The sequence below is a fragment of the Ammospiza nelsoni genome, chromosome 4 (genome assembly GCF_027579445.1).
Source record: "Ammospiza nelsoni isolate bAmmNel1 chromosome 4, bAmmNel1.pri, whole genome shotgun sequence".
Lineage (NCBI taxonomy): Eukaryota > Metazoa > Chordata > Aves > Passeriformes > Passerellidae > Ammospiza > Ammospiza nelsoni.
In genome coordinates this window covers 57,480,050-57,492,431 of record NC_080636.1, presented here as the reverse complement: position 1 = coordinate 57,492,431, position 12,382 = coordinate 57,480,050, and the positions used below count along the sequence as shown (strand labels likewise).

The 12,382-nt window shown below is 44.2% G+C and overlaps 1 protein-coding gene across 1 annotated transcript in view; it reads right to left on the bottom strand.

The window, feature by feature from the left end:
• ADGRL3 (adhesion G protein-coupled receptor L3) overlaps nt 1–12,382 on the bottom strand; it is a 482,547-nt gene that overhangs the window by 55,500 nt on the left and 414,665 nt on the right. Inside the window, exons 13-15 of the mRNA XM_059470076.1 lie at nt 12,258–12,380; nt 9,897–10,105; nt 9,030–9,206 (exon numbers count right to left, since the gene is read on the bottom strand). Of these exons, the coding sequence (XP_059326059.1) occupies nt 9,030–9,206; nt 9,897–10,105; nt 12,258–12,380 (509 nt within the window). The remainder of the gene's footprint in view (nt 1–9,029; nt 9,207–9,896; nt 10,106–12,257; nt 12,381–12,382) is intronic.

The following is a 12,382-nucleotide window of genomic DNA, read 5'->3' as shown; positions in this document are numbered from 1 at the left end:
TCAAGTGTAAAAAAGCATTTCATGCTAACAACATCATGTCCAACAAGTGCAAGTCCATTACAACCATTTGCCAACAGTGAAAAAAGACTCTCTTAAAATGTTCAGAGATGTATGAGCTCAGAGGCTTTGGAAAGAAAGAGATTGCTTAATTTTTTTTTCTTTTTCCACAGGGGAAGGAGAAAGGAAGTTTGATTTTTCTTTTTCAAACCCTGGAGTTATATTTTAGAACTCCTGGGAAGTCAGATTGATCCAGAGAACATTACCCAGAAAAAAAAAAAGACAGACCTTTTAACATGAATTTGCTTTTAAACTGTAACAGAACAGTGATTTTAAGACAGCCTGGCAAGTGACTGATTCCCTGTGATGAACTTTTAACATGGATGTACTTGAAAGCCATGCAAACAAAGCCAGTGCAAAACTAGGCAACAAAGTTTTATGAGAGTCAGGATAGGTGAACCTTGGCTCTGCTGACAAAACACTGCTGCATTGCTCCTGATCTTACATTGCATGTCCCTCATGGAAGGAGGAGGCACATGATGAGACCTTCCTGGTGAGAGCATTGCACTTCACTATTCAGGCTGTTAAACTCATCCGTAATTCCCCAAGTTTCCACCAGATGTGGTGAAATTATAGATGTCATTACTTAACAAAATGTAAATAAAACACAAGGAATACACGATGAGCCATGAGAAAACTGCTTGGGTAAGTAGTTAGAGTCAATGACCTCGGGAACAGACTGGCTGGAAATCTCTGGGGGCATTTCCCAAAGATCAAAGTAGCTCAAAGCCCAGATTTGTGATCCACCAGGTTGTGTTATAAATGATAACCACATTCCCCACCATTTCTGGCATTTTGATGACTTGGGCATTATGTAGGCTGGCAAACGCAATAGTGTCACACTTCAAAAAGCCAGGGCAAAGTGGAAACATTTTTCTCTCCATAGGATAAAAGCTTATGACAGATGGAGGGAAAAGGTGATTAATTTATCCACTTTCTTTGCCTGCTTGCCAATGATAAAGTTGCATCAAATGTCAGGCCTTTCTCGATATGCGCTCTGCTATGTCGGCACACGCAAGAAACATCTCAAACCTTTCAGCTCTTTGGCTTTACCAGCATGAGTGAAAGGCATCAAATGATAATGAAAGATGGGGAGTGATTCTCTGCTCCATCCCTTCCATGCAGGAAGTTTTGTCTCCAGGAAGACTTGGAGGTAGAGAGATGGAGGGCTCCTTTGCCCAAACCCCCTTGCATCTCTTTCCAACTATTTCCAACACCTAAGGAACTAGAGGTCACAAGTCCAATGGGGAGACAAGAAATCATTGTGTGCTTTCTGTGGCTTATGACAGAAATGCCTATTCCAGCCAGTTCATCCAGCAGCGCCCAGAAACCTGACAAGATGAAGCACATCATTTCCCTGGCAGCTGCGCATTGCTTTATCTCAGTGTCATTCCAGATCATCCATCCCTCTTAACTCTGCGGAAAAATGTTAATGCAAACCTTGCACCTTGCAAATCATTCTTTCTTTTCTCTGAGGCTGCAGGGGGATGGCATGAGAACATCTCCCTGAACAAACCCTCGTCTGATTAAATTGGCCTGCCAGGCTGAATGGACCAAGAGCTCTTGGAGAAGGCAGCTAATGCAGGTGGATGCAGGGAGAAAGAAACCAGGCAGACTTTGGCCAGATGCACACACCCCACCCAGATGGGGCCAGATTCATCCATCCCAAGACAAATTTAGCATGGTGCAGGGAAAATTCTCCAAGGGCTTATTCTCTCACAGGTCCCAGCTCCTGCACCTCTTATCACAATACCACAACTCTGCTGAATTTAAGACATGATGCAGGAATTAAAGGTGGTTTTGCTCTTGGAGAGAGATCCCACCATCTAGGTTCTATGCTTTCTTCAGGGAAGGGCTGCTTGCCCAAGAAGCTCACCATGCTTAGCAGTAAATATGCTTCATTGCTGTATCATTATTATTATTACTATTATCACTCTTACTGCTTTTCTTTTTAATATTAATCGTAAAGATAATACTGATTTTATGTAGGCAACACTCATCCCTGGAGTGCTGGGAAGCAACCATAAAAACAACTTCTCCATAATTACAAACTCCCTCCCCAAACTCAGCAAACTCACAGAAGAACAAACAGAAAGGAATGATAACAATGAACTGGGAACAAGAGCAATTTAAAAACCCCTCAGGGGGAAAAAATATGAATTTGTACCTTTTCTAGTAAAGTCCAAGAGAAGAAGTGAGCTGAATTTTAAAGGCTGGGTACACTCCAGCCTGTTTGAGATGCCAGTTTCAGGTGCTACTGCAGAGCAAATGGATCAGGGAAGACTTGATAAGCACTGGCATCCTTCCCATGGCAGTGCCAACTGCTCCCTCAGGGCAGGCACATCCAGAGCTTGTACACCAGCAAGTACAACAAAAGGCAACTTGCCTTTTGCTGGAGACTAAAACCAGTAAATTTCCGCACTGTTATATCAATTGGAATAATATGGGAAAGGGAAGATTTTCCTTGCCATCACCTGATCGCTGTGTGACAAACAAGAAGCAGCATAACCTGGCTTACACAGGTGATATATGGAGTTCCAGGGTTAAATATGATACAGGGCACACCAAGATTTTGTATGTAGGTCTCAGCCTTCAAGCCTGTTCTCAACCACAGAAAAATGCAAGAAGAGCAAATTTTCTCTTTACCTGTCCAGCACAGTTCAAAACTCCTTGACTGAGGATAAAACAGCTCAGATGTGCATGCTAACCACTGAGTCACAGCATGGTGAAGGTTGGAAGGGACCACCAGTGGGGTCATCCAGTCTGAGCTCCCTGCTCAGGTCCAAGTGGACTCTGTGCCTCTGATCATGACCCTCTGGGATCTGCCATTCCCAGAAGATCCCTAGGAATATCTTTCCAGCACAATGAAAGCCCTAGGGTCTCTAAAGCATCCAACATACATCTGAGACCACCAGGGTATTGACTACAGTCACCTCTTGCTTCTCAATGATCCTCCCAAATACTTGGGCAACCAGCAGAGCCCATGATAAATACCAGACATCAGTCCAAGACACAATTCCTGACAGCATCAACCAAACAACTCCTTGTCCAAACGCACCATGGCTCTCCAAACTGGAGCTACATGGCATAGCATGCAAGACACTGAGGTTTGTTACCACTGAGCTACACTCAACTTCACAGAATAGGGTGACACACATTTTTAGCACAGGAACAACTTATTAAGTTGTTCTTTACAAAAAACAACACACTTCAGTGACAGGGTTTCTATAGTAAGTATGTTTTTTACATTTATGATTTAGAAAATGCAAAGCCCAGTGAAAAGAGATGTCTCTGGCTTTGGGATAAAGACCTGGTTTTTTTCCAGAGGGGCTTAGAGCAGTAGGAGGAGAGTGCTGACAGGGATTTGTGCAGGAGGAGTAACAGGAACACTGGTAGCAACCACAGCAGGGTGAGCAGGCAGCCCCAATATTATCCAGGCTGGGAAAATCAATAAGCAGCTCTGGCAGTGTCTGTACACCACAGCTGAGCTAATAAAAACAAATCCCAGGGAATGTCAGCTTATGACAGAATGGCTCTCTCTGAGATGAACAGCCATTTCCTCTCTCATTAAAAACATCAGCAGAAAAAAACAACAGCCAAACCAAGCTGCCAGCAGCAAAGGACACATTCCTTTGCCTAATCTGTCCTTCCAGGAATGGGAGAAGTAATATCTTTGGGGATGGAAGAATAAGCAAGCAGTAAATAAAAACACAATGTCATCAAACTAGCTCAAATATGACCGCTCTGCGCCTGGTGGGAGCTGGCAGAGTGCTGGGCTGGGCAGAAACCCAAGTGGGACAGGTTTGAACTTCTGTGTATTGCTGATGCTGCTTCTTGGATTTGTAGGTCTTTGGAGGCATGCAGGGTCTCTCTGCCCTTTTTGCCCCATCTCTGGTGGTGAGAGGATTTACTGCTATGACCTGGCTGTAATGCTTTGCTGGCTATGTGCAAAGGGTTACTGAAGAGCCAGATGGTTTTGTATATGTGTCAAAAGCACCAAGCTGGGGTACATGGACTGGGAGGAAACCCCAAGGATTCCTGAAGCGCAGCCGAGCTGGCTAAAGGCATCCCCTGCTATGGCTATGAAAGCATGAGAGGCTTCAAGGGAGATTTTTCCCTTCTGTGGCCAAGAGGACGATGAGCTGAGGGGATCCCTTTGCTTTAGCACTTATCCTCTCCATCTTCCCCAAGGATGCACCCAGGGAGGTAGGCAGCTGTGCTCCACAGTGAATACAGCACCCATGGACCTGGTGCACATTCCCTCTGTGCTCTGCAAATGTGATGTGATCATTGGCACCACCGGGTCCTAACCCAGGAATAAAGAGAGAAAATTCCCACCTGAAGCCTCTGTGCAATATTACTGTCTTCTGACTTTGGCCATTTACAACAAGGCTCAGATCCCTGAGCGTTCCTAAAAGGTGGTTTAGTCATCTTTTCTCTCCTTGCCTTAGTCCGTGAAGCTGCCTTCATATTCTGCATGGGCAACACAGATGAGCTTCCTCCTCTTCTACCCTCCTCAGCAAGACGAAGTCCTCCTAGCAGAACTCTCTCCCACAAACTTCTCCCCAGAAATGGAAAGCCTTTCAGCGACTGCCAGAAGCAGCAGCCATTCTAAGTCCTAGAAACCTCTGTGACCAGAACACAGCTGTATGGGGACAGGTGTGCGTAAAGAAATGGGAACAGACCTCACCTCACCATGTGTCACAGACACTACTGCAGACACAACATGTGGCAAGAGCCCACTAATTCCTCTGTACTCACCAACCCCACTGCAACTGAGAGCCAGCTAAGGTCAGATTCAGTCGCTGAGAGGAGGTGAGGTTAGGAATAATAATTGCATCCATCATGCTGCTCTCCCATGATGGCTGGATTTAGGCAGCTCTGATTACTCACATGGCATCCCAATCCAAGAAATGAGCTACAGAAGTTGTGCCAAACATGGTGTAGACATCCACCCAGCCAAGCTGCCAGAAATGTGAGTTTCTGGAAAAAGCCTGGTCACGGTGTCATCAGCTTCTGCTGTCACAGCAATGGTCCTACTCAGCCCAGCGCCAAGGGACAGCTGGGATGTGGTTCCACCACAGCACAACCACTACCTTTGCTTTGGTCCTCACATTCACCCTGCTCTTGGTCAGAAGGGAAGGGTGCAGCAAGACACAGATCAAGGCTTAGCACTTGCCAGTGTGAGCTACATGAAGTTCAGAACACAGGATCAGCCTGCAATAACTCCAGCCTGCTCCTCTGCTGCTTTAGGCAATGGACTGCTACATTCCACTCAGACTTCATATATTTCTATTCCTTTCTCTCCTCAGCTTGCCTTATGCTTCCACTTCCAAAATAATTAGCACAGTGTAACCTTTTTGTGGTAAAGAAAAACACCTGAAACTTTCCTATTAATTGCAACAGTAAAACACCTTTCTTTTTTTCCTCCTTTCTCTTTGTATTTAAAAAGAAGAGTAAGATCTGGCACTCACTACATACTGATAAGCAACATTTATCTACCCTGGGGGTACCTTTGCTTATTCTGGTTTGGGTGTTTTTTTTTAATTGCATTTTCCCACCAGCTCTGAACTTGTTTTCTGGCTGCATAATTTTCCCATGACACATTTAAGATGCATCTGCTATAATTAGTATGATGCAAAGCACAAGCTTATGAAAAACAACTTGTAAATTTTGAATAATTCTATAGCAATTACATAGGTAGGATGGCTTATTTAACGATGGGATTTGTTCCACAGCATGGGAGCCACCACATTTTTTTTTCAGTGGCTGGAGGGGGACCTGCAGGTGAGGGTCCACTGCTCTTCCCAGCAGTTATGCATCCTGCTTGTGTACACAGCCAGCTCTTGGTCTTGGATGCTGTTATTTTACTCCAGTGGGTGAATAAGAAACTCTGAGTCCAACTTATTTTAACAGGCAGAAAGCATCTTCAAATTAAATTCTCCTCTTAATCAGCTACTGTCCTAGTCAGACCAGAATTGATTCCAGCAACTCCTACTCTTCAAGCACACCAATAAATCCCTGCTGCCATGGTCAGCTGGTGGCATTTTCTGTCCCTTTGCACAAAGACATATTGCTTTTTCACCCTGCAGAGCCAGATGGCCATCAATCACCTCTCCTCAGCCACGCTACCTTGCAGCTCCACCTTGCCACACACACTCTGTTAATAATTACACCTCAGCCCAGAACTCCCAGAGCGGCCACCGAGACCCCCTCTGGAGAACAGGCTCTTGTGCCATGTTACCAGGCAGGGACGTCATTCATGAGCAGATGTGACACTTGTCAAACTGGTGCTGGTTTTTGATTAGCAGGACTATGATGTCTGCTCCCCATGATGCCCAGTTTTCAGTCTCATTAGGCAGGGTGCTGTGGATACTCTTAAAGGCAAAGGATCTTCCCTATGGATCCAAAAATTCAAACAATTGAAGTAAGGAAACTACAAATCTCAATCATGGGAGAAAACTGTTTCTGTTGCAAAACTCCCAGAATATTATTAATTATTGTGAGAGATCCTGGTCATTGCCAGAACACTGGTCTAAGAGGTCTTGCAGAAACACACTACGTCATTTCCCCAAGGATCATTCCACCTCCAAGAAGACTAACAGGTCATGGAATGACTGAGGAATGCCTTTTTGAACCAGCCACAAGATTAAAAAATGGCTCAAAAGCATATCTTTGAGGAGTGAGCATGAGTCAATGAATGACAACAATCCCCATTTGTTTTTAAACCTCCACTATTCCAAACTAGCAGATACTGTGCTGCCAAGACTTTAAAATCAACTCATTACAATGGCATAAGCAATGTCACATAAGCCACCTTCCGTGCCAAGAGCCACATGGTCACCTCCACCATGGAGTGAGACCGTGCCACCAGGAAGAGCAAGGTGACAAGCAGCTGGCAGGACAAGTTGCAAATGTCTGTGTATTTATATCTGAAATATGTGCCTGTGTTATGTGGGAGGAAACCCTGCCCTGCCTTTGCCCTCAGGCCAGGATGATCACTGAGGTGGACATGCCAGGAAGCTGTCCGGTTGTATCGGAGTCAACACAGTGGAGCCAATTTGGCTCCTACAGCAATGGTACTTTGGCTGCAGCCAAATGATAAAACATGACCTGAAAGTCTTGAGGGCAGTTGTTAACACCCAGGAACAGCCACTAGCTAATAGCACACTGGCTTGGCACTCGGGAATCTTCCAGCTGCAGCTCTTTCCAACCTGCAGGATGAACATGGGCAAGGAAGGGTCTTACATACTTTTCCTGCAAGCTGAGATAACAGCAGCTCTACTTGTCTCATGAGGTTTGGATGGAAGTGCAGACAAGGCTGACCCATTTGTAGTCTGAGAGGAGGCTTGTTGAGCACTGGGCTGTATCTGCACCACGCAGCAGGGATTGCCCCCATTCACACCAGTGGAGCGGATCACTGTCGGCACTTCCCAGCTGCAACCCCTGACTTCAGTGACTCAGGCATATCTGTAAATTCCAGGTGGGTGATAATGAGCCAAACACACATTTCTTATGACAATTCAAGCATTTGTAGGGAATTGGCAAAACCAGACCTGGTCTGCAGAATGCCATTAAGCTGTAAATATGTGCTCTGAATAGGCCTTTTCTTCAGGCATCTCCCAAGACAATGGCACAAACATTTAATGGCATATTTCCTGGACTAGGACTGACTCCAGCAGAATGAAGTGGTTACCACAACTTGCAGGAGCAACAGATATATCCTGCCCATCTCAGCTGGACCCAGCTGTTGTGTGAAATGTACCCCCAGGCTCCCAGTTCTTTTTTTGCAGAACTTTTGTCATATATGATGCTCATTTAATACACATTTTATTGCAGCTCTTCACATTCCTCTTCAGATTATTAAGTGGAACAGAAATACACAAAGCAGTGACAGGGGAAGACTACTTGAGAAAAAGCAGTTTTAAAACCATAACAGCTTTTGTGGTTATGCTGGTTATGGAAGTGAATCTGGAAAGTTCTGCCTGCATGGAAGATGCCAGTTCCATATCTAGATCAGAGCTTTGGATTTTGCTGATGTGCCAGGCACATGAAATGGAGACACCACAATAAAGAAAATGACTAGGCCAAAATCTTTTGGGCATCAGGGCCTTCTCTTCTTTTTCCAGCAGTTTAGACTGTTCTCAACCAAAGACAGCCAAGGCAGCTCAGGAAATGGAGGATCATCTTGTCCATTCTCCTCTTCTTGAGTAAAATCCCAAATGTGTGCTTTGGTCCCAAAACCACTGCTACCACAAGGAACATCTACCTCCAGGATTAATTTCTTTAGCTTCAGTGGGGTTAGTCATGTGAAAAGCAGATTTACACCATAGACATAAATGCACGCAAGGGAACCAGCTAGTCATGTACTGGCCTCAAGTAGATGCCCAGTCTATACAGGATGGTATCAGAGGCTTCCCTCTCATCTGTCACACCCTGCATCTCTCTGTCACACAGTGAGATGCAGGCAATGTATTTTCCCCTCAGCTGGAAGGAGGAAAACACTGTTGGCTCCACACATGCACCTCACACAAACACTTCTGGCAGTGTATCTACAGCTGCCACCAGCAGGACACCCAACCTTGCACCTCATGAGGCGGACTGCACACTTCTGTCCCCCATATTGCTACTCCCTGGTGACACAGGGAGTACCCTATGAGAAAGAACCCAGTCAGGAGATGTTCTGTACTAGTTAGCAAAGGACACAGCAACAGCTAAACCTGCTCACTCACTATTGCCAGCTCAGAGTTGCCCATGCCAAGAGCCCAAGACAGGTTTTGCATTGGTGTGACTATTTTCTGTTTCACCACAGAGCAGAAAGAAGACTTACACCAGATGGTTTCTACTTTCAGAGTTACTGTCACACAGCAACTTCCCTGCTCAGCTCCATAGTAGTAACAAAATGGTGCCACACATTGACCACTTTTCCTGCCCAGTGCATAGGCATCAGCCTGGGAATCTGCAATGCCTACCTTAACTTCCACATGTGCCATCAGGACTGCAAAGTTGGTGAGGTGGTTGCAGGAGCACGTGGTGTGTGTCTTGTTAGTTGTCAGGAGGCGACAGCCCTGGGTGGACCAATACCCTGTCATTGTACGCTTTGTGTAGCTCCAGAATGAACAGTTTGGGTTAAAATTTTCTTCTGACTGCTGCAAGGAAGAAATTAATAAATGCAGTAACAATGATAGGGTCTCAGAGATTTCTAAATGCACTACTGAGGCTCTTTGTAACTCTCACCCTTTAATTTTAGATAAACAATTAGCAGTGGTTTATTCGTCAAGTATTACTTGCCAATACCAGAGAAAGTTAAATTGTTGCTGCACTCTTTGCTAATGCAAACTTACTTCTTTGTTCTTGATTAATTTCAGACATTGACTAAATCCAGCTCTTCAAAACCAGACTGCTTCATTTGCATTGCAGAGCAGAGAAATTAATTGCTTTAAGCAATCAACTATTGCAACGACCGAGCTTGGCTAGCAGGAGGACTAGCTGTCCTCCTTCACTGTAATTCCACTTCCCTCTAATATCCTCTGCCACCATGATAAAATAACATTATGGTCTATTCTAATTTATTGGTAGTTTTTAATTACAGAATGATGCGTGTCAGCAACCGAGCAATGGGCATCAGCTCAAAGGAGACACTTTCTTTACTTCTACTAATGCAATGTAAGAGACACCTTCTCCATAAATAACACAAAGTGCAAAGGAACAAAAGTATAATTCAAAATCTAATCAAGGACTGCTGGGGGCCTCACAGCAGCCAACTTTTGCATCATTTCATTTCAGAAACAAAAAAAAAAAAAAAAAAAAAAAGAGAAGTGCTTTCTGAAGTCACACACCTTGATGTGCTTTACAGTAAACACCACAGGATCAGCCAGGTAAACCTTATTGCTGAACTCCTTATTTATTGCTGCTGTGATGACAGGGGAGTTGACAATGACGGAGTGATTGGTCGACATTGCTTCTGTTCCCAACTTCATGCTGGCATTCTCCGTGGAGAGATAGGTGCCCAGGTTGTTGTACAGCACAAAAGCCACCCTGATCTCACCTAGAAGAGAGGTAAGAGGTTAGACAGCCAGGTTGAGTCACTGGGGTGGCTTTTTGTTTTTCACATTGCAAATCTTTTCTCTTAACCAACTTCAAAACTGCACTGAGAAAATGTGAAAGGACCAGGATGTGGCATATGAAAACCCATCTCTTGCCAATTCAAGTGAGCACCAAGAGGTGCAGCAAGCAGTCCTTGGATAAGAAGGGCAGAGCTCCTTCTTCCAAAAGAAACTTTTATAAGCAAACAGATGAGCGGAAGACAGACAGGGAAGGTGGGCTTATTTTTGGCATCAGGAGGTGTAACTGGCTTCAGAAAAAAAGAGGCCAGGTGGTCCATTTCCCACCTGACATCACTTTATTCTCCTGGATATACCTGGGAAACATGTTTCAAGCTAACATGTTGCACAGATGCAGTATAAAACGATAATTTAGTCTGGTAATAAATTAAGACTATCTCAGGAAAATGTAGGGACAAATCTGGAAGAAGAAATCAAAACCATTCCAACAGAATTCCAATCTCATTTGACAGGTAAAACAAAATTTCAGACATTTCATTTAAAAATATATCTATTCTCTTAATTTGGCAATCAGATAATCAGAAAAACACCATTAGGGAGCCTGCAGAAATCTGAGTCTACCAGCCAACTGTTTTTAACTGAAACCATCTAGTTTGGCTTCTGCTTTGCACATTATTTCACAGTCTATAAATAAGAATGGAATGTGATTAGTTTACCTTAATATGTATTAGTTGTGGAGAGGTATGTTTTAGTTTCTATATGAATCACCACAGCATCTGAGGAAGGTGAGACACTGATGACTCCAAAGGTTCCTCCCAGCCTAAATCCTTTTATGATAATTCCATTTGTAGCTCTTTGGTGACCTCTGGGCATGTGTCAAGCTGGTGAAAATTGATGGGGTTCTGCTTTGAACAGAACTCCACTGATACTGTGTCTCGAAATACAAAACTTCCCTTTCATTGTTGACAACAAATAGCAAAGTCCTGCCCTGTTGGAGTTTTGCTACACATCTTGAGTTTTAAACTGCCTCTAAAAGAGGTACTTCTCCTCCATTCCTATGTGCAAGCAAGACAATGGCAAGACTTTGTGTCTGAACCATCAGACTGAACTTTGTCTAAAATTTTTATGTTCAGACATTTTAACACATCTGGTCTGGTTGTAATGCTGCCCTATCATTCCATGGTTTTTTGCTTTACACAGAGGAAGGTTAAGCACTGGCACAGATTGCCCAGAGAGGCTCGGAATGCCCCATGCCTGGAAGTGCTCAAGGCCAGGTTGGATGGGGCTTGAACAACTTAATCTAGTGGAAAGCGTCTCTGCTCATGGCAAGGGGGTTGGAACCAGATGATCTTAAAGGTCTCTTCCAATCCAAGCCATTCTATGATTCTGTGTTTTGCCTGCAGTGACCAAAACCTGTATATGAGCGTTGTCTCCTGCACATAGATTACATTTTAAAGCAACTCAGAAACAGGACCATGTTGGGCCCACCAATAGAAGCCAAGGAGTTTAAGGTTGGCCTGCACTGAGGCTGTAGAGATCAACAAACGTGTCTGCTCAAACTCCTGATCTGGAAATAAATGGCTTGGCAGGATGAAGACTGCTCGCATAAAACATCATCTAAAATTTATGCTGCACCAGGAGGTTCATAAGATACAGAAAGGCACTAAAGATTTAGACTCATAACAGTTAATCAACCTTTTCTGCCATGTTGGCTCATTATGATATTTCCTACCATTATTTCTTCCCTGTACTTTTCCAGATATTTGTATGATGCCCTGCTGTGAAGCAGTTTACTCAAATGAGCCTCTTATCCCATCTGAAGCCTCCTACTGCAGAAATCAGCACTTAACAGCACTTCTCTGGATTCAGCACTGTGCCCCAGAAGCCCCCTAATTTGAGGATCTGATGCATTTTTACCATCACAAAACACTCTTGAAGGCTGTGAATCACTTATCAATAGAATACATTCCTAGTCAGCCAACGTAGCTTGCAGTCAAGGGCATGAGCAAATGACACCACTGTTAATTTAAATATTAACACAGCAATTAATACTTTACTTATAATGGTTAAACACAAAACAATGCCTAAGGCATGGCTGCCTCATGAGGCTGGAGTGGCCTGAAGTGCCAGACCTACCATTTCGACCATTTTGCTTCAAGGTATTTGCTGACAGCTGAATGGCGCTTCCATGGCCCATGTTCTGGGGAAACTTCAGATCCTCCAGATTCCCATCTGTGCTCAGTCTCGCAACTTCCAGCTCT